General features: G+C 40.2%; 1 protein-coding gene, 1 long non-coding RNA gene and 1 pseudogene across 2 annotated transcripts; 2 read left to right on the top strand and 1 right to left on the bottom strand.

Moving 5' to 3' along the window:
* Positions 1 to 719: 719 nt before the first annotated feature.
* On the top strand, positions 720 to 1,559 carry LOC125315266 (histone-lysine N-methyltransferase, H3 lysine-9 specific SUVH6-like). Its single transcript, XM_048279718.1, has one exon. It carries the CDS (start codon positions 720 to 722, stop codon positions 1,557 to 1,559), a length of 840 nt encoding a protein of 279 aa, XP_048135675.1.
* A 5,896-nt stretch (positions 1,560 to 7,455) lies between these two features.
* Positions 7,456 to 10,014, top strand: LOC125315112. Its single transcript, XR_007198477.1, has 3 exons — positions 7,456 to 7,553; positions 7,805 to 7,852; positions 10,005 to 10,014. It is a non-coding gene; the product is annotated as an uncharacterized LOC125315112 (long non-coding RNA).
* A 3,806-nt stretch (positions 10,015 to 13,820) lies between these two features.
* LOC125315265 lies at positions 13,821 to 15,341 on the bottom strand (annotated as a pseudogene).
* Between the last annotated feature and the right edge of the window lie 7,969 nt (positions 15,342 to 23,310).

The following is a 23,310-nucleotide window of genomic DNA, read 5'->3' as shown; positions in this document are numbered from 1 at the left end:
TGATAAATGGATAACTTCGAGAAAACTGAAGCGTGATAAGTTCCTATATGAGTGGCAATGCGTGAACAAATTTTAATTGTGGAAAGTGGATACATTCCATTAATTAATTGAGCAAAGTTGCAATTTCATCATTATTTACACAAAAAATCTCACGCTCGAGATAAGAAACAGAATTTGGGCAATCACAGAATCTCCTCTTCTTCTTATTCTTCTCTGGCATTTGTTATTCTTGAGCGCGAGATTTGTGCTCTCATGTGCTTTTATGAACGTTGATATGGGGAAGGCGACAAAGATAGGAGTTCTAGGAGATAACTGAAAACAGATTTAATCTACACAAAAGTCTGGCCAGACCAGCGATGCCGGCGATTAGAAAGATTCCTGTCTTTGGGGAGCGAGGAGGAGGGTTGGTGTAGGCTTTGACAGGTGGGCCGACTATTTTAAATATGACCAACTCTACAAAAGAACACCACCACACGTTCGCATGTAAAACGGAACGGGTGATCTGGCTCAGCCAGCAGGAAGAACAGAAGTTAGCTGGAGAGAGAGAGAAGGTGAATGAGCTTCGTACATTTCGTCAGGAATTCACTCGCAGCCCCACGTGGACACGACCGCACCTCAGGAATTCACGCCGAGCCCCACACTGAAAATTTTGCGGAGCTATAAGAAAGCTTCTATCCGTGGGTTGTAGTGCTTGTATCCGTGAGCCATTGATCAAGAACATGAATGGTGATTCTCTGCCAGAGAAGGCCTTGTTGCCTCGAGAATTCGTTCCCGACGAATTTGAGAAATTCATTTGCCACCACTGCGGCATGGTCAACGACGATGTCCAAATATTCCCCAAAGAGCCGGAGACCTCTGTTGCGAGGGACAAAGGTCCTAAGCGCAAGTCTCCGGACAGACATGAGCCGGCCAGACATAGAGTAATGTCAACTCTAGCACTGTACAGAGAGATTATCCGGGAGCTTTTTTTGGAAAAAACAAAAGCGGATAAAGAGAGCATCTTCATCAGAAGGATAGACCTTTATGCTGCGAGAGAAGTCAAGAAACGAGTTGGATATGTCCACGGCACAGCTCAATTTATCGGAGAAGTTCCAGGAGTGGAAGTGGGAGACCAGTTCCGATACAGGATGGAATTAGTCGTTGTTGGACTCCATCGCCCTCCACAGGGCGGCATCGATTACATGGGATCTCACCAGGACGTCCTAGCCACAAGCATTGTCGCTTCCTGGGATTATACGGATGATTTGACAAATCCAGGCGAGCTGGTTTATTTGGGCCAAGGTGGAACGCTTAGTTACGACAAGAGGGCCGAAGATCAAAGTCTTACTCGGGGGAATTTAGCCCTAGTGAACAGCATGAAGAGAAACCAGCCGGTGAGAGTGATCCGTAAAGATATGGGTCACACCTTCACGTACGATGGGCTGTATGTGGTAGACAGGTATCGAAAGATACCCGGAGCTAGTGGAAAGATGATTTTTGAGTTTGTATTGAAGAGACTACCAAGCCAACTCGAGATGCTCCAGCATAAGAGGATGAAAGTAGTCGAGTCGTCGGGATAGGAAGAGTCTATTTTGTTGAAAATAGTCGTGGACGAAAGACCTTTTGACCTAAGGATTGGTCTTTCGTTCTTTGACATTTATTAATGTAATATTTAGCTATTGTCTTTACCAAAAAAAAAATATTTAACTATTGTATCATATTTTTATCTTACAGCTTAAGCTTTCGAAATGATTGCTTATGCTCCAAAAAAAATCTTACATGGTATCAAGGTCCTAAGTTCAAATCTAGCATAAGAGAGAGTGATATAATATTTAAATTTTATACAATACTTTTATTTAACATCTTAAGTTTTTATAACGGTCAATTCATGCCCAGCTTGTCGAGATGCCGGATATGAGAAGCAAGGAAAGTAGTGATAACGAAACGAGGAACGCTCGGGAAACCCATGGAAGGAGGAATCGCCTATCTTCTTTCAGCGGCCCCTTTATCTATTAAAAAATCGACATTCTACTATTCACATTTTCTCGTTAGATCCTTAGATGTTGCGAAGTTCGAGATAAGAAACAAACTTTTACCAATCAGAGAATCTCCTCTTTCTTCTTATTCTTCTCCAGCTTTTGTTGTTCTTGACTGACAGATTTGTGCTCTCATGTCCTTTTATGAACATAGACAGACTTAATCTCCACAAAATTTGGCCAGAGCAGTGCAATTAGAAAGATTCCTGTCTTTGGGGAGCGAGGAGGGGGGTTGGCGTGGGCTCTAACAAGTGGGCTCAATATTGACACATGTGATTCATCGAATAAGATATTTTAAATATAACATGGCACAATAGTTGTATCCAATAATTTTCCGATTGCGAGTAAGGATTGAGAAAATATTAGGTACACAAGTCGTACGACATAGCCCATGTACAAGTCCACTCGTTGATTGCCACGCGTTCAAGTAGGGCTCACTTTCAAATTCTCTCTCTCTCTTCTCACTATTTTCTTGCTGTTCTTTTCGCCTTTTTAGGCCATGACCACGATGCTTGTGAGGGTCATCGGCCAGCCATGGACGACCCGCTCACGGGGGAGGATTGCTTGAGGCCTCGATGCAGTTGAGGGTGACGACGAGGGGGAGGACTAGTGAGGCACAACACGGTGAAAGATCGGGCCTTTGTTGTAGGGGTGGTGGTAGACAGGGACAAATGAGATTAGGGTTTTAGTGTCGCAAGATTTGGGGTATTTTCCCAAGTTGATTCAGATGGTGGTGGCGGTGGGCAACCATGGACGGCGCTCGTGGCTAGCCATGAGCCCTCCCTCACCCCCTGCATTTTCGAGGTGCCTTGCGGCTCCAATGTCTTCACCTCCCTCCACAGGTCGTCCGTCACCCCTCCCGGGTCCAAGAACAAGCCCAAGCCCCCCTCGTCATCATCACATGCGACCTGAGTGCTCCCCCAATCCTTGCATCATCGAAGTCCCCTGGGGCTCTGATGAGGTTGCCTCCATCACAGCTTTCGGATCTGACGAGGCCACCCTTGCCAGGCCGCGGGGTCAAGGCCTTGCTCTGGCCGCAAGGGTCGAGCCCTCACCAAATCCGGCCAATGCAAACCTTGCCTGTGGTCAGCGAGATCATCGCTGGCAATGGCCGAGTACGGGCCGCAGATTAAAGGGAATATTAAGGAGGCATCCGGCCCATATATGAATCAATAGGTAAAATGGGTAGAGGGTAGACAAGAACCGTTCTTCTTAAAGCGTCGAATGAACAAACCAACAACAGATTCTTGGATAAATAACCTATAGGAAAACCAAAGAAACTTCTTAAGGTCAAATAACGATGGACAAAAAATGATGAGAAAAGAGTGAGTGAAGATATTCGTTAATGGTTAATGCCTGGCCAACTAATTATAAGTATCTTTTCCAAAGTTTTCTTTCTGATATACGCAAAAATTAATAGGAGATTAGTGTGTCAATCTACGGTCAAGAATAACGGATAATACTGTCAGACCGTCAGAGAAGCTCTTTCTTATTTGAAAATAAGGTCAATAACGATGAACAAAAAATGCTGAGAAAAGAGCGAGTGAAGATATTCATTCATGGTTAATGCCTGGCCAACTAAATATGAGTATCTTTTCCAAAATTTTCTCTTTGATATACGCAAAAATTAATAGGAGATTAGTCTGTGCACGGTAAGAGTAATGTGGCTAGACTCATAAATTCTGGAAACTAATGGATTGCAAGTAAGAATGATTACATGAAAATCTTTATATATCTGTTTAAGTCGGACTCATAAATCCCAATTGCCTTTGTACTTTGTACTTTTCAATTATTGTTTTTTAACTTCTGGATGGCATGCCACTCACTTTCTTTTCATGCGCTAAATATGCTCTAATACGTGGTAAAAGCAACTTAGGCTCTTTTCTTTCGTAAAAAATGATTGATTTGAAAAATATTTTTATAAAAATTATCGCTCATGTCGCTCAAAATAATTAAGCAATGAAAATTGTCGACAACAATACTTGTCTAAATATTTTCATAAATGATAAAAAAAAAATTTGTCCACTTATTTTTCTAAGCGATATAAGCGATTATTTCTAGAAAAATATTTTTCAAATCATGTATTTTTCGGAAAATAAATGGAGCCATTTTACCCACCATAGTGTCTGTTATTATTGCCGGTTTGGATGTGTAAGGTACGAAAGAAATTCCTTTGTAGCTATAACGATACTAGTGACATTACGTAATATTCTTGTTTGTATATTGATGTTACGTATAAAGCTACTGTTCGAGAAGATGCTTGTCAAAAGGAATTCTTGACAAAGTTAACAATACACAAAATGAAGATAATGGGTTTAAATACGATGGTAAGTACTCAACGCCAATAAAAATAAGAGGCTGTATTGCTTAATGTATAATCCGGAGCTACATGAGCAAACCTATTTTGAAGATCACGAACATTTAATCTATAATCGAATCTGTAATAGCTTGCATCATCCGAAGGAGCAGAAAAATTAGTAATATTGCAATTAAGAACGTGATGTTCATCAATGCTCCTAATATCAGGCAAATTGGCTGGAACTCCTCCCGGGTTCGATTCAATGAGGTCGTTCCTTGCATAGAGAGCTCGAGCGAGATCCTTGAGAATTGTACAAAAGCGGTACTTGATTAACGGACTTATTTTCATGTTCTTCAACTGATCCGCCCATTCCCTGTAGAGCGAGGATACTGTCGTGCTCATCGTGGAAAGTGGACGGGCATTTGCGCCGCCAAAGGCCGGGAAATTAGCGATGCAGCGGATGTCCTCCGGTACGGCCATTATCGTCGCCGCAGGATGCGAATTGAGGTTGGCGTCACCAGCAAAATCCAGGAGTGTGGGACCGCAGATGTTTCGTGGAATGACAACAATCGTCTTCGTTGAAAGGCGGGGAAGTGGATGGTTGAGCTCGAGCGGTGGCGATGGTTGAGGGTGGTGAGGCGATGGAAGGAAGGGCGAAGGTTTTTGTCTGATCACCGCAGAACAGGCGTGCCTTCTTTGCTCGTCGATTCTCTTCCCCAAATTGCGCTCGGCCCTGTAGATTTCCGCACACTTTCTTGCTTGCTTCCTTGGCATTTTTGTTGCTGATTACGCATCAGACACAGTCCATTCCCTGCATTATGTATAGAGAAAATAAATTATCATTTTCCTTTGACATAACAGGGAAAACAAGATATGAAACAACAAAAAATTACTGTATGAAAAAATGACAGAATATTTATGCCCAAAAATTGGTGTCATGACAAAACGCACACTAGATCAACCGCGGTTATTTTGTGACTTTTTGCAATTGACCGATTGATCAAACAAGTCCTTCTATATCCTAATCTTTTTTTGCGGTCCACTGTCGATGGACCATAAACACATTTATATCATCGAAATCGTAAGGAGTTTAGGGAATTCATATCAACAAAAGCATTAACCGGGATATACCAACCAAGCCTGTATTTGGGATTATTAGTAACCTAAAAGGAAAGGGAAAGAAACACATATATTGTAGGGATACTTCGAGATTATCAGTCTTGTCAACTTCCGCGCTCAAGTTGACTTTCGGTGCGAAAGAACAGAGTTTCTTGTAGCCAACTATCTCACCTTGCAGAACCTTGATTTTGTAACTTTGTTCGCCCTTCCAACTACCTCGAGCTGGCAGTCCTATCCACTCGATTTGCTCTTCTTCTTCAGCATGGTGAAAACATAGGACTTCTTGTCCTAATCCTTGCCAAAGATCTTCCAAGGATCGCTGCCGCCATAAGCGTCGCATTCGCGGAAAAGGTCCGGATTGGGCAGTGGTTCTCAGTGTAGCCTTAGCATTAAGTAATCGAAAAAGAGTTCGTCGACGGAGGGAAGAAAATGAAGCCCGTGGTACCTAATCGCCATCGTAATGAACTCGAAAATGATGATTGAATCTCTTCTTTCTTTTACTCTGGCGTTATTTCCTTTCGAGAGAGTTTCGCTCTCCTGTGCTTTTATAAGCACGGACCAAATTCGGAAATCTCATTGACTTAAAGTCAACCAAGTTTACGAACTTTATCCGTAAGCAGATTCTTGGATAAATAGTTGGTAGGTTAAAGTAAAACGTCTTTCCTTTTAGCAAGAATCCCGGCACGACCAATAATATTATTGGAGTTTCTTTGATTATTTTCAAAATCTGGTCAATAACGATAAACAAAAAATACAGCGAAACATTCTAGAGATATGTTGCTTAAATAAGGGATTAAGAGTCTTAGATTGTTAGTATTCAACGAATGATAGTAATTTCTCAAATGTGTTAACAAATGTCAAGTGAATCGGTTACATATTACTAAAAAGGGTCTTGTTAATCACCGTTCTAGCGGTGCTCGTTAAATATGTTTATAGAAGAAATTTTCGATCTTCAATGTATTGACTGTGAATATCATGAGAACAATTAGTGCATTGAAAATGATAATATTTACTTAGTTGGTTGCTGAACGAATATTTTAAGAGCACTAAAAAAAAATAGATAAATGGGTGTCTATTTTTTTTTTATTTATTTATGGGTCAGACAATGAGCGTCTATTTGAAGATATTATTGATGAATACATTTGAGAAAGTAATTTTTGCATGGTTGGATCGGATACCAATAAATTGAACTGGGCAAGGCGCTCAGCTCACAAACTTGTTCTTGGGTAAATACCTTAATTCGTGTGGGTAGATGTAAATGACTAGTATGTTTAACAGGTGCCTCCAACATAGTCAGTAAATAATCTTTTAGATAATAAAATTACTTATACAGGAGTGACAAATTTTCCTCTCATATGATAAGACTTACCATATAGCATGTTTTTTCATTTTTTTTTTATGCATAGTAGATTTCAACATAATACACTTGGTACAACATAAAATCAAGGGCTAATACTATCGAAAATCTCAAATTGATACATCTATGCCACATTTATCATTAACTCGTACACCTTTATCACATTTACCCAAAATAAATTTTGTGTCATAAAAAATCCCAAACTACTACACCCGTGCCACATTTATAATCATATCACATTTGCCATAAATTCTTGTAAATCTGATATTGTTTTGGGGTAAATGTGGCCTGGGTGCACCGACTTGGAAGCAAATGTGGCTCGGATATATAAGTTTGGGATTTTTTTGTGACTTAAAAATTGGTTTGAAGGTCAATGTGGCATAGGCACACCAATTTAGGATAAATGCGGCACCAGTTTACGGGTTCAAGAGCTTTTGTTATACAAAAAGTAGTTTGCGGTAGATGAGGCGTGAGTTTACCAGTTTGGAGTTCTTGGTGGTGTTAATTTTAAAATTAATCTCAAACTTATCTATTCACTCTCTAAAAGACTAAAGTACCCTCATTTTCAAATTTTTAACATGACAATGATTAAAGATCAAATTAGAGTCTACTAACACAGCATTTTTTTGGTGACTGTGAGAAAAACAATATGTTGTGAATCCCAAATTTTTTAAACCACTGGGCCTTTTTTCTTTCACAAAGAATCTAGACCCAGTTCAATCTGGAATGGATAGTCTCACTACTTAGATGGATTCGTGAAAGTGTTCGGATTCATTGCTTCAGCAAAGGGGCTTCAGCAGTAATATGTTGGGAGATGAAAATTCTTGCTATCCAGCCAAATGCTTCTTGTGCACAGATTCCCGAGAATCGCCTATGAAGATAGAAGCAATCTTTGGGACATAGTCATCCTTTTCTCTTGAAGTTCATATCTTTTGCCATGAAACATAATATTTATTTGGCGGTGGCAAGTCTAATATTCCACTGGGAGAATTATTTTTTGTGACTGAAGGTGAGACCTATTGCCACGAAAGATCATTTTGTCGCACGGTGCAATACCTTAGAGTTGGTTTGGTTTAGCATTAGAAATGGGTTTTGAGAAATGCAAATGCTTTCAATCCAAAGGGGTTGGAAAAATCTTAACTGCATTTGGTAAAAATTCATTTGAAAATGAACTTTGGGTTAAATGGTGTTCGGTAAAAATAACTTTGCAAAGAAACTTTGATGGCCCAAGCTCAGCAAACGGTCATGCCCATCTTTGGCCCAGCCTGAAACATGGGTTAGATCCTAGTCCTGTTGTACTCATCCGCCGCTTCATCCATAAACCAGTACAAGTTCCAACCATTCACATAAGACACCTTACCATCACCCACCATGAACTAAGTCCCATTTCGTCTGACGAAGTCCATCTTATACTATGTAGGACGTGATATCGAGAATTGGGTACATCAATCGCTGTCCCACCGACATTGTTGATGGTTTATGGTACATTGCTTCACCGGTGAAAAATGGGTCTCATAAAGATTGCAACTTGGAGTCGAATCCAAATGATTTTCAGCTTCACAACAAGAAATTGACCAGATAATCAACTACCACAAAAAGATCTCAGCAACCCACAAGTTGAAAAGCTCAAAGCTTCGTGGGCATTTTTAGTTCTTGAAAATGGCCAAGAAATAGAGGAAGCAGGAAAATGTGGGATCTTGTAGGTCAAGTGTGTGCAGAGAGAGAGAGAGAGGGAGGAGAAGTCCAGAAGAAAGCACATGCATACAGTACAAGTGGTCTGCTTTTGAGCAAAACAGAGTCGCAATTCAGGAGAGAAGAATCATGAAAGGATCATTAGCATATAAAAGAGTCGCAATACAATATAAGTGGTTTGCTTTCGCGCGACCCAGGCACTATGCCTGGGTTCACTCGCCGGCCAGATCTGGTCTCCTCAACTCTGAAGAAGATGAACAGTAATAAAGAGGGGCAAGAACGAAAAAATTGGGAATTTGTGAGGGTAGTTTTGAAAGGAAAAAATAATCTTTAAGCATTTAGCCAAATACTAAAAGCCCCATATTGGTCTCTACCAGCGGTAGGCTTTCAGCATTCCCAAGCATTGGGAATCTTAGTGCTAGCAAAGACTGATTCAACTAACAAAAAGATCTGTCCAACAGCATGAAGAACTTTTCACTGAGATCAAGAAGGAGGGTTACTCGCCTCTGTCAATGTTGTGGCATCTACAACAACAAATGGGACACTCACAACGCGAGCTAGCGTCTTCGCCAGCAATGTCTTCCCTATCCTTAAAAGCACGGCAGCAGTAAAACAGTCCACAATCATACAAACTTATGACCCCCAACATGTCCTATAACTGCAAGACAAATATCACATATTACAAGAACTGTTCGTATCCGAGCCAGCGGGACCCAGCAACAGTACATTGCTTTTCTCTATCTCCACAGAAACATGTCGATTATCATCAGCAAAATCACCAAAAGATAAGGTCCCATATGACCTGGTAAAGACACCAATTGCTCAGAGACAAGTTTCAAAATGTAAACAAGATTTCGAAGCACACTAAACAGCGATAAATTGGAAGATCTGTGAGCTATAAGAACACTAACTGACGTAAATCGGGAAGAGCTGGAAAACTAACTCTTTCCTGACAGAGGAGTGATATATTCTCTTGTAGTGGTTGTACACTGCCACAGCAAGAACCTGTTCACGGGGGAATATTAGTGCTAGCAAAGACTGATTCAACTAACAAAAAGTGCAGTTCCAAAATGTAATCTTCATGATGCTTATCGTGCAGTTGCTGCGCAAATTCTCCACAAATTCGCTCACAATTATATGAATCCAAAACAAACCAAAAATAAAGCAAGAATCGGAATATGGTTTGAGTATGAATCGGGTTGGGTATTAGTCACTAATTTGCATTGTATGAAAATGGGTCAAAACGCGTTAAATGTGTCTATTTGAGTCGGACCAAACCTAACCTACCCCAACCGTTTAACGGTTCTAATCTTGAGGTTGTACTCTCGGTGAGTTCTCATACATCATGCTAAGCCTACTGTAAGGGTCAAGCCAAAGTCAAGTCATCAAGCCGCAATTAGGGAACCGCAAGAAATTACTCCTCCATGATTTTACACGGACTACTTGCTTTGAGTAGAAATTGAAACAGTCTTAGTAATACTTTGATCTATTAGACCATTAGTCACCCGATTCAGAGGAAAAGTACCAAAAAAGTCTTATACATATTGCATTAGTACTAATTCAATTCTAAACATTTCAATTTGACCAATTTAGTTCTAAACCTTTTTGCATTGGTACCAATTCAATACAGTTGACCAATTTTGGCTGAAAAATCGTTGACATAGGCGATGCCACTTAGGCGACCAACGCCGACGTTGACATTATTTAATAATTTTTAAAATTTTTTAAAATTATTTTTTTCCTAAAACTTAGGTTTGGTCGGTGACGGTTGGCTACGCTTGAGGCCACGATAGCCTTGGGTAAGGGTTGCAACCCTCGCTAGCGGCCACCAAGGGCATACCGGCCAAATTCTAAGTTTCAAAAAAAAGGAAAAAATAACTAAAAAATATATTTTTAAAAGATTATGACAAAACCATGTCCACATTAGCGTCGGCTGTCCTACGTGGCATCGTCGGCCTCCACGTCAGCAATTTCAGATCAAAATTAATTGGATAGACTGAATTAGTACCCATGCAAAAAGGTTTAGGACTAAATCGATCAAATTGAAACTTTTAGAACTGAATTAGTATCAATGCAATAGATTTATAACCTTTTTCGTTCTTTTTCCTCCTGATTTAGGAAAACCTTAATCGGGTGTGCTGTCGGTATTATGTGATGCTATTTCCTTTCTCATCACTGAAATTAAACAATCGCTCGCAATATCAGCCACACAAAAATATTAAAACACATTTTCCATCGAATAAACAAAAAGAAGTCAACAAACAATATGTCCAAAAGTTCGACCAAAAAAAAAACCAATATGTCCAAAAGGACTAACCTGTCTTGTAATTCCGAGACACTGATTTTTAATTTTTAATTTTTTTTTTGGGTGGTGGCTTTGTTCCCGATCCTTGGCACGAAACACTGAACTTGGCTGACCCCCGGATCACCAACAGAGGAGCCCTTGACAACTATTAGAGTCACTAATTAATCCTGGAATCGAGCCAATCAGTATCCTAATCACCTCCAAATGACAGTTTCGTTGTCGGGGTTAAGTTAAGGTTTCAAACAAATTGGTTCTAGACCCTGAATTATTTAGCTAATAAATAGGGAATTGCTATTGGAGGGCCATTTGTCATGTATGTAAGTGTGGTATAATATTCCTTGCGAATCTCCATGGTTTTGGCCTCCGCGATATGGTTGCATTTTATATATGATCCGACTTCTATATGTACGTGGTCCCGAGAGAGAATCCAACCCGTCAATTAGCAATCACCCTTGTTAAATATTGCGGAGGATATGGACTCCTCTAATGTAATTAACCCAATTCATCACAAAATTGTAGGAGAAAAAAAAAAACAAAAGCCCAGATCAAATGAAGAGCTGAGTTCGACACCACTCACTAACCGTATCGATTGCTGTCCCCATCACTTGATAAATTCGTGCACGGTGGATTGTTTCGAGAAGTTTAGTCTACGACGATCCTTCTCTCGATCCGGGCGACGGAATTTAGAGACGAGCCTCAAGCCCCATGCCACCACTAATCATACCGTAAAGCCTAAAGTCATGGCGAGCCGCATCAAAAGTAATAACAAAGAAGATCTCGCATGTTATAAGAGTTGAGAACATATTTTTAACTTTGTCCACGAAACGAAAAACATGGTGTAAATCTGTTCTTCTTCCGAAAATAAACATGAAAAGGAATTACACAATTGTTGGCAAAATTATACAATGATTTATGTAACGACCTGGGTGCTACTACTGTGTAATATTGTCCGCTTTGGATCGAGGCCCGCACGGCTTTGCTTCTCTGAGGGCCGCCTAAACTACCCCTAGAAAACACGTTACACAGGATAGGGGTGCCCAAGCCTTATAAGGCATCCTAAGGTCCCTCTCATATCCAATGTGAGAGTTTTTGGACCCTTCCTTGTATCATCACATTTTCCCCTATTTCAGTGCGTGGTTTGGTCCAGTCTTGTTCCTCCTCACCGTCCTATAAGTCGACCAGGAGCCGCTTCTTGTTCGGGCCCTCTGGTCTCGGCGTCCACTCCCTACCCTCGCCGGGCCAGAATTGTTATAATTTACCCCTGGAAAACGACTTAAACCATTAATCCAAAATGGATAAAATTGATGCCAAATCGGTAGATTCAACAGCAAGATATAATATTGCATAGATTCACATGATAGATACAAATTATTTCGATGTTAAATCAAAACGAATCAAAACCAACTAGGACCGAAAATAATTTATTTCAATTTCCAGATGATTTTTCCTCTTCCATCGTCTTCTTGTGATATTATGGTTCGGCCCTGCATATATTCGCCGAGAAGCTCGGAGCAATTCGTTCTCGTATTGATATTTCAGAACAGATCACTGATGGATGGAAATTTCAGAGGCGATTCCTTCGCTCGGCTTGCGTTTCCGGAGGCGACGACGAACGAGACGACTCATCCTTCTCTGACTCCTCATATTTTCGATCGCTGAATGATAGCACTACGGGCTTCTCCATCTCTCTCTAAATAAGATGATGGAGAGGTTTTTGTGAGGTTTTGGTTCTTATTCATCATCTTTCTGAGGCGGTCGATCGTTGCGGATTGCCATCCGGAATCGTCGCACGGCCGCGCTTGACTATCCAGCTTGGCTTTTGCTCTCTCCGGGCGACATCACCCGAGAAGAAATCGTAACTGACGAAGAAAATCGATCGGCGACACGATCTTTGTTCGATTTTGTTATTTTAAGAATTGGACTCAGAGGGATTTAAAACAAATGATTGGATAAGGATCTATATAGATTCTCTTGATAGATACGCATTATTTAGATCTCAAATCAGATCGGATAATAAGTTGGAATTGCGAATTATGTGATATTAATAATAATGTCGGCAAAGGGTAAAAGAAGGCCCGAAATAATGACAATCAAATTAGCATGATATCATTTAAAGGGAAACATCTCTTACTAGCTAGTTGACTGATTAATCTACAACCAAATGTAAATGGAAAATTGTCTTCTATACACAGATTCTTGTTTAGCTAATGCCCAAGTAGAAACATTTGAACATCTTAAAAGTGGATTACACCTATAGTGAAAGTGACAAAATTGAAACTAATAGAAAGTAGGAATAAACGAATTTGGATAAGTAGAAATATACAAAAAGGTGCTAATGTAGATGGAAAAATTTCAACAAATACTGTCTTGCGTGCAAGGATCTTGCGGCGGCGTACAAGACAGCAATTCTATCGCGTGGCGTCAAAATAGGAGATCTTAACAAAACCAAAGCCACCGTTACTCTATTTCCTAATCTCGATAATCTTTTAAACATCATAATTTCATTTTAAGAATTGTGATGGACTAAAAATTTGAAAAAACACGGTGTGGTGCAAAGTAAATGGTTAACATTTAAATTTCCTCTTTACATTTTCCTATTGAAAAAAGGCAATTTAGTGGGCGATATCAAATTAAACATTTTAATTTTTATGGTATAAGTAAATATAGCAGCTACCGTCTTATACAAATACCACTTTTTCTTTCGTAGGTTCTCTAAAATGAAAACTAAGAGATTAAATATAATAATTGGTGATTTATGAAAAAATGCATCTCTAAGCACAACATCAATAATCTCAAGTATTTTAATTCATTTTATCGCGAATTGTGTTGATCTGTGAGTGTTTCGTTGGTTCATTAATGACAGATAATGAGGGCCCCAGAAATCGTACGCCGGTGACGGTGGTGGATTGACGACCAACTTAATTGGTAGTTAATTTATTTACTAAACAAGCAGAAAAAAAAATGACAAATGCAAGCACCACTTAAAAAAAAAATAACTACGAGGAATAAGAGGAAGAAGAAAAAGGGCTCCTGTTAGAGAAGATGCTTCTCAAATGGCATTCTTGACAAAGTTAACAGCACAAAAAATGAAGACAAAGGGCTTAAATAGTTTGAAGACCACGAGCACTTTAATCTACAACCAAAGTTATTAATAGTTTGCATCATCAAATCTCCCGGAGGTCGGCAAATCAGCTGGAACTCCTCCCGGAGGTCGTTCCTTGCATGGAGAGCTCGAGCGCGATCCTTGACGGCCTTACAAAGGAGGTACTTGACTAACGGAGTGAATTCCATATTCTTCAACCGATTCGTCCATTCCCAGTTGAGCACGTGTGCCGCCGTGCTCGTCCTGGAATGTCGACCACCATTCGGGCCGCCAAAAGCAGGGAAATCAGCAGCGCAGTGGATGTCCTTTGGCACGGTCTTTGTCGTCGCGGCAACATGTGAATTGAGGTTGGCGTCGCCAGCAAAATCCGGGGAAGTGGGGGTCACAAATGTTTTGCGGAACGACGACTTCATCGTCGTTGAAAGGCGGGGAATCCGTTGGTTGAGCTTGAGTGGTGGCAGGAGTTGAGGGAGGCGAAGCGGCAGAAGGAATGTCGTCGGCATTTGTGCGATCATCGCGGCGCGCGGGCGTGCCTTCTTCGCTTGTCGATTCTCTTCCTCAAGATGCACTCGGCCATGCGGATTCTGACACACCTTCGTGCTTGCTTTCTCGACGTATTTGTTGCTGATAATGCATAAGATACGCGCTCCGTGTCCTGCATTATATATATAAACAAAATAAATCATTGTTTCTTTTGAGAAAAAAGGGAAAACAGAATATTAAACAACAAAAAATACTTGTATGAAATAAGAAGAGACTATTTGTGCCAAATCGAAATGTACATGCAATCTATAGCAAGAGCCAAATTGGTGTTACGACAAAAGCACATTTTCTAGATCAACCACACCATAATGAAAATTGTTATTTGTGGCTTTTTTGCAATTAACCGATTGATCAAAGAACACATTATACATAAAAGATTGTCCAACATCGACAAACTTGACATGCAACGGTTATCATGTCCAAGGAATTCATATACAAAAGTATTAAGGACGTGTATTTATAATAATTAATAACCTAAAAGAAAAGGGAAAGAAACACATATATTGTGTGGATGCCTCGAGTACTCGTACATGATCCAGTGTCCATTATTGGCCTTGTCGGCTTCCGCGCTCGAGCTGGCTTTAGGTTCGAAAGTAAAGAGTTTCTTGTAGCCAACTACCTCACCTTGCGAATCTTTGATTTTGTAACTCTGTTCGCCCTTCCGAGTACCCGAGCCAACAGTCCTATCCACTCTCGATTTGCTCTTCTTCTTCAGCATGGTGAAAACATGACTTCTCATCCCGATCTTTGCCAAAATTCTTCCAGGGATCGCCGTCGCCGTACTAGTCGTAATCGCGGATGAGGTCCGGATCGGGCAGCGGTTCTCGGTGCAGACTCGAGATCAAGTAATGGAAAAAGAGTTCATCATCAGTGGGAAGAAAGCGGAGCCCGCGATACCTAACCGCCATCTTAATGAACTCAAAAATCTCTCCTTCTTTTTCGCTGGCTTTTGCTGCTTTTGATAGAGAGATTTTCGCTTGCGTATATAAATGGGGAACCGAATGCGGACATCTCACCAGCTTAAAGTGAACCAAGTTTAGGAACTTTGTCCTCAAATGAAAAGCTTCTGGATGAATACTCTATGGGTTAACAAAAAACGTATTTCCTTTGTTAGCAAGAAAACTTTTATTTAAATTCCGCTGATTATCTTCAAAATCTAGTCAATAACGATAAACGAAAATGCAGAGAAAAGTTTGCACTTTCTCGCCTTTTGTTCTTGATTGTATTTTTTTATATACCTACCTAATACTCTATAAGGGATGACGTAAAAAAAAGGCTAAATTTGACAAATCAAATTAGTACTTTTATCCTATGCCCGCAGCGTGGGCCAGTGTGCCCAATTGGACCACCTTACGAAATCACTGCTTTGCTAAATTCGCAAACTTTAAGACACATAATTACAAACACGTAATGCTGGTCATAATTTCACACAAAAAGTACATCATTGGAACATTTGGAAGGTGCATGGAATGTTGACCGGTTTCAAATTTGAACGAGGGTCCATTATCATGGCATGGAAGGAGCATGTGTAACATTCTTTGATCCCTTGATAAATGCTTAAGTTTGCACAAAGAGAGAGTTCTAAAACTCTTACCATAGACATTGCTTATCAAATAACATAACTTTTTGACCACCGAAAAGAAAATAAACTTAACTTAAGTTACTCTGATATTTTAAAACAATTTATGTTGTTTTTGTTTGGAAATAACGTCTTCGCTTAAATAAACGTCTGTTGTCGCCACCGATAAATAGTTATCTAGCGAATGTCACTAGTTTATCTAAATCAGTATGAGGCCTTGATTTACATACTTTCCTCTAAATCAAATTGCTTCAAACTTAACCAGACAAGTTCTGCGAAAATATGAGTTATACACAATATAGAAAAGTAAACGCATGAATTAGAAAAAAGAAAAAAACCTAATGAGCCTATCGACCTTATTTTTTTTTTAATCAAAGGATTAGTTAGTGTCTATCTTTGCTTGTTCCAATGGAGTTTGAAGCTGAGAATAAGAATATCCCTCAACTGCTTGGTTGACAGTTCTTATTCTTCCTTTGGAGAGGCCTAGGACAGATAATCATTAGCAAGATAAAGTTCCTTGGACACACCGTTGCTGAAGGATAAAGATGACGATCTGTGGTGTCTCATCTTACTTCACCACCGATCATGAGAGAAAGAGAGAGGATCCAAACTCTGATTTCGGATAATGTTTATTTGAATCTATATTATATCCAGAAATTACCAAACACTGCATAGGATATTTCAAATCCTATTTGGTAAAAATGTCCGACCGACCAAACAACAGCCTTTCATATTTTATTTAATGCGGAAAAACTCATGGAGTGCGGAGAGAGCAAGCGCGAGATCGAGTAACAGCAAGAGAGAATGAAAAGAGAGTCACAGAGGTAAGTTGAATTTAAGTAAGTTGTAAATTAATTTATGATCTATTTACGATTTATTTGATACTCATTGTTATAATGTATGTACATGTTCATTATTTAGAAAACATAGTTCGTATTGTCCTTAAGGAGGTGTCAACGTCGTGTCGAGGTGGCGGATTTGCTCTGTTGGCATGGTTGGTTGCAAGTGTCGTTTGGAAGTCAATCCATTCAATATTTTGTGCTCGCGGGTCCACGTGCTCTTGCGAGCCTAATTCATATACACCGTTAGATAAGGCAAGTTCCACATAAAAATCATGGGATCTGACAGTGTATGCGCATTGGCTTCACGTGGGCCATGATCATTGTAATAACCGAGGAAAAATTACCAAAAAAAGTGTTAAATCTATTGAACTTTTTATCAATTCATCCCCAAACCTTTTTTGTGTTTTTCTTTTGATTTTTGGGTGAGGCCAGGGAGGGCTTGGCGGCCCTTACCTGATGCCCTCGCTGTGGCCGTTGAGGGCTAGGGCGAGAGCTCGCGTGCCCTCGTTTTGGTCGGCCAAGCCCTTGCTTGGCCACAGCGAGGGCCGGGACGCGAGCTTTCACTTGACCGTTAGTCAAAATCAAGGGAAAAAGAAATATGGAAAAGGGAAAAAAAGAAAAAAAAATCACAAAATTTAAAAATATTAAAATATCATTAAAAATGTTCATGTTAGTGTTGATTATGCCGTATAGAACAACCGATGCCCACGTTAGTTCTCGATTTTCTCCCAGAGTCTTTTAGCCAATGCTCACATTTCGACGGTTGCGCGAATCATGATAACAGCATTTTCCAACATAAACTCCGTCCATTTTGCACTCTTTGTCTGTGTATCCATCGAATAATCATTTGTCCTTTACTAGGCTTCCATTTGAATGTAAAAAACAAAATGTTGTAATTAATATGCGAAAACTAATCAGGACCTTGTAATTTGTGTCAATGCTAGTGGATTAGAGAAAAAAGAAACAATAAAGGACATAAAAAATTTACGTAATTCCATTCAAATATCGATATCTACATTCATGGAGAGAGCCAACATCAAATAATTCACTATAACGGAGAAATAGAGTTTTGTTTACAAAAAAAATCGAGACTTTGTCCAGATCGCTTTTCTCTGCATCCTTTCTTTTCCATTATTTGGTACAAAAAATCCGATTTGATTTTTCTCCATGCGCTTATTTTAATAATTTTTTATTTTTATTTTTTAAAAAATCAAATATTTAACTATTTTTAATTTTTTACATTTTTTCTTTTTTTTTTTTCTATTCATGTTTTCTACCGGTGGCCAGCCACGACGGCAACCGGCGACCGACCGTGAGGCTCAAACTCGCCGGTGAGGCTCGTAATGGCTCGCCAAGCCTCGTTCGAGGCTAGCGATGCCTCGCAGGTGGGCGGTCACCATCCATGGCCGTGGCTGGTGACTAGTCAAAGAAGAAGGGAATAGAAAAAAAAAAGAAATTAAAAATATAGAAATTAAAAATTAACAAGAAAAAAATTAAAAATTAAAAATTTTAAAAATAAATGAATAATGAAAATAAAGTAAGAAACTGTTAAAAATATGGGAAATGTGAAAGAGAGGAGGAAGAATATAAAAAGAGGAAAATATTTTCCTCACTTTTAAAGGAGTTTTTTCCATGGGTGAAAAATGTTTTTCTTGACTATCTTATTTTACGTGAACCAAACGCCAAAAAATCCAAAAAAAATATTTTCTTGAAAGTTGTTTCCTGCTAACAAGACAGAGCCTAAGTCATACTCATAAATCCAGTTGCCTTTGTACTTTCTCACTTTTCAAATGATATGCGATGATCTTATTATTTGGAAATAAAGTTTAGGGCCCCTTTGTTCTTGATTGAGCAAAAGTGAAAGATATTTTTTCATATTTCCCTCCAACATTTGAAATACCATTCATATTTCGAAAAAAGTATGCCAAAAGTATATGGGAATTTATGTTCCGATATTTGTACGTTGTGAAAGTTTAAGATGTTTTAGAATGAAAATAAGTCAATACATATTCTACTAACATTTATATTAAGAAAGTAAGGTACAAAATCAATCTGGCCATACACATCATGTTGTGTTTAAGTTACCGTGTACTAATAGATTCTCAATAGGAAAAGTATAAAAAAAAAAATCATATAAGCTTATTACACCTGTGCCGATTCAACCTAAACTTTTCAATTCTACCAACTTTTTGAGTAAAAAATTGTATCAATTGAATTCTAAATCTTTTGATGATTTGCTAATGTAGTCCACCAAAATATTTCTGGCCGAAAATCATTGACATGGACACCGGCAATTCTACATGGCACATTCAAAGCTAATGTGAACAAATTTTACAGTTTTTAAGTATTTTACTTAATTTTCTTTTCATATGATAACCGATATAGCATGTTTTCTTATGCATGGTAGAAAATCAATACCATATAATAGTATTGTATATTTAATATGGCTAATACTACGAAAAACTCCAAATTGGTATACTTGTGGCTTATTAGCTCTAAACTAATTTTTGTTTCATAAAAACTTCCAAACCAGTACACTCGTGTCACATTTACCACAACTAAGAGTGTACGTCGATGATGCTTTGTTCTAGTTTTCCAAGGTGGTCGACGTTATGCAATACATTGAACGCATGCGAATTAGTATTTAATTTCCCCCACTTTTTTTTAATGCTAGTCGTTTTTCTCCATCACTGACCCGTGGACCGTAGACAATGCCAAATGGACCCGTGGGCCCGGAACCGGCCCATTGACCGGCCCGGAACCGGCCCGTTGACCGGGCCCACGGTTCCAACCTGGTTTTTTTTTTTTTTTAAAAAAAGGGAATAGGTTTGATAAAAAGAGTAATTGGGCTTTGGAACCGGCGGTTCCGAACCGGAACCTGAACCGGCCCGGAACCGGCGGTTCCAAACCCGGAACCGGAACCGGCTCTTCAAGGGCCGGTTCCGGTTCCACCTTTTTTTGGAACCGGAACCGCCGGTTCCTGAACCTGAACCGGCGGTTCCGTCGAACCGGCCCCCTCTAGTGGACCGTGTCACCATGCGCATGCACTCCCGTTCGATGCATTGCGCCGTCCTCAGTTATTTGTCCGCCTAAATGTAGCCGACTTCTACCAATTTTGATAAATGGATAACTTCGAGAAAACTGAAGCGTGATAAGTTCCTATATGAGTGGCGATGCGTGAACAAATTTTTAATTGTGGAAAGTGGATACATTCCATTGATTAATTGCGCAAAGTTGTAATTTCATCATTATTTACACAAAAAATCTCACGCTCGAGATAAGAAACAGAATTTCGGCAATCACAGAATCTCCTCTTCTTCTTATTCTTCTCTGGCATTTGTTGTTCTTGAGCGAGAGATTTGCGCTCTCATGTGCTTTTATGAACGTGGATATAGGGAAGGCGACAAAGATAGGAGATCAAGGAGATAACTGAAAGCAGATTTAATCTATATAAAAGTCTGGCCCGACCAGCGATGCCGGCGGTTAGAAAGATTCCTATCTTTGGGGAGCGAGGAGGGAGGGTTGGTGTAGGCTTTGACAGGTGGGCCGAATATTTTAAATATGACCAACTCTACAAAAGAACACGACCACTCGTTCGCATGTAAAACGGAACAGGTGATCTGGCTCAGCCAGCAGGAAGAACAGAAGTTAGCTGGAGAGAGAGAGAAGGTGAATGAGCTTCGTACGTTTCGTCAGGAATTCACTCGGAGCCCCACGCGAACACGACCGCACCTCAGGAATTCACGCCGAGCCTTACACTGCAAATTTTGCGGAGCTATAAGAAAGCTTCTATCCGTGGGTTGTAGTGCTTGTATCCATGAGCCATTGATCAAGAACATGAATGGTGATTCTCTCCCAGAGAAGGCCTTGTCGCCTCGAGAATTCGTTCCCGACGAATTTGAGAAATTCATTTGCCACCACTGCGGCATGGTCAACGACGATGTCCAAATATTCCCCAAAGAGCCGGAGACCTCTGTCGCGAGGGACAAAGGTCCTAAGCGTAAGTCTCCGGACAGACATGAGCCGGCCAGACAGAGAGTAATGTCAACTCTAGCACTGTACAGAGAGATTATCCGGGAGCTTTTTTTGGAAAAAACAAAAGCGGATAAAGAGAGCATCTTCATCAGAAGGATAGACCTTTATGCCGCGAGAGAAGTCAAGAAACGAGTTGGATATGTCCACGGCACAGCTCAATTTATCGGAGAAGTTCCAGGAGTGGAAGTGGGAGACCAGTTCCGATACAGGATGGAATTAGCCGTTGTTGGACTCCATCGCCCTCTACAGGGTGGCATTGATTACATGGGATCTCACCAGGACGTCTTAGCCACAAGCATTGTTGCTTCCTGGGATTATACAGATGATCCGACAAAACCAGATGAGCTGGTTTATTTGGGCCAAGGTGGAACGCTTAGTTACGACAAGAGGGCCGAAGATCAAAGTCTTACTCGAGGGAATTTAGCCCTAGTGAACAGCATGAAGAAAAACCAACCGGTGAGAGTGATCCGTAAAGATATGGGTCACACCTTCACGTACGATGGGCTGTATGTGGTAGACAGGTACCGAAAGATACCCGGAGTTAGGGGAAAGATGGTTTTTGAATTTATGTTGAAGAGACTGTCGAGCCAACTCGAGATACTCCAACATAAGAGGATGAAAGTAGTCGAGTCGTCGGGACAGGAAGAGTCTGTTCCATTGAAAATAGTCGTGGACGAAAGACCTTTGACCTAAGGATTGGTCTTTCGTTCTTTGACATTTATTAATGTAATATTTAACTATTGTATTATATTTTTATCTAACAATGCCTTTATTTAACAGTTTAAGTTTTTATAATGGTCAATTCATGCCTAGCTTGCCGATATGTCGGATATGAGCAGCAAGGAAAGTAGTGATAACGAAACGAGGAATGCTCGGGAAACCCATGGAAGGAGAAATCGCCTATCCTCTTTTGGGGCCCCTTTATCTATTAAAAAATCGACATTCTGCTGTTCACTTTTTCTGGTTAGATCCTTAGATGTTGCGAAGTTCAAGATAAGAAACAAACTTTTGCCAATCAGAGAATCTCCTCTTTCGTCTTGTTCTTCTCCAGCTTTTGTTGTTCTTGACCGAGAGATTTGCACTCTCATGTCCTTTTATGAACATAGACAAACTTAATCTACCAAAATTTGGCCAGAGCAGTGCAATTAGAATGAATCCTGTCTTTGGGGAGCCAGGAGGGGGGTTGGTGTGGGCTCTAACAGGTGGGCTCAATATTGACATTTTCCCAAGTTGATGAAGATGGTGGTGGCGGTGGGCAACCATGGACGGCGCTCGCGGCTAGCCATGAGCCCTCCCTCACCCCCTGCATTTTCGAGGTGCCTTGCGGCTTCAATGTCTTCACCTCCCTCCATAGGTCGTCCGTCGCCCCTCCCGGTTCCAAGAACAAGCCCAAGCCCCTCATCATCATCATCACATGCGACCCCGAGTGCTCCCCCAATCCTTGCATCATTGAAGCCCCCTGGGGCTCCGATGTGGTTGCCTCCATCACAGCTTCCGGATCTGACGAGGCTGCCCTTGCCAGGCCGCGGGGGTCGAGCCCTTGCTCTGGCCGTGAGGTTTGAGCCCTCACCAAATCCGGCGAAAGCAAACTTTGCCTGTGATCAGCAGGGGCCGCGAGGCCATCGCTGGCAATGGCCAAGTACCGGCCACAGATTAAAGGGAATACTAAGGAGGGATCCAGCACATATATGAATCAATAGGTAAATTGGTTAGAGGGTAGACAAGAACCGTTCTTCATGTGCCATGTTCATTCACAGCCGGCTTGTAAATTACAAATCGTTATCTACATTGTTGAGAAGATGTAAAAAGAAGATGGTAATACACCATGAAATAGAACGGAACCTACACATTTGATAGGAACAATATCATAATTAAAAAACTAGTAAAATCCACTTTGAAACGTTAGAATAAATGGCGAATCGATAGATTTGTTAAGATACGGCATTACATAGATTCTCTTCAAAGAGAGGCATTATTTAAATCTCGAATCAAATCGAATCATAGGTTGAAATTTATACAAGATATTGATAACAATTACGGTAAAGGGTAAAACAAGACCAGAAAAAAATGACCATCAAATGAGAATGATGTCCATTGAATGTTCAGGTAGTGATTGAGATGAGACGTTTAAACCTTTAGAGAGTTGGTAGTGACAAAGCTTTCGTTGTTTTTTTCAGCTTATCTTAAAAAACGTCTCCCCAACTTTTTAGAAATTTCTCCAATTAATTTATTTTTATTTATTAATTTTTAGATTGGCTAACAGGACCACAAATTTTGTTTTGCTTAGGATGGGCGACCGAAGGATTAGTTTCAACAAGTGAAAATCTATTTGTAAATTCTTGAAATACAACCGTAAATATCAAGTGCTAGCCAAGTCCTTTAAATGTCCAACGCTAGTTTCAAATGTGTTCTATTTCACGT

Source organism: Rhodamnia argentea, chromosome 5 (genome assembly GCF_020921035.1).
Source record: "Rhodamnia argentea isolate NSW1041297 chromosome 5, ASM2092103v1, whole genome shotgun sequence".
Classification (NCBI taxonomy): Eukaryota; Viridiplantae; Streptophyta; class Magnoliopsida; order Myrtales; family Myrtaceae; genus Rhodamnia; species Rhodamnia argentea.
Note: the sequence above shows the minus strand (reverse complement) of the source record. Positions and strands in the feature narration are given on the sequence as shown.

Excerpts from the sequence above, each read along its gene's own strand:
- LOC125315266 (XM_048279718.1), top strand. The coding sequence starts at position 720 with ATGAATGGTGATTCTCTGCCAGAGAAGGCCTTGTTGCCTCGAGAATTC.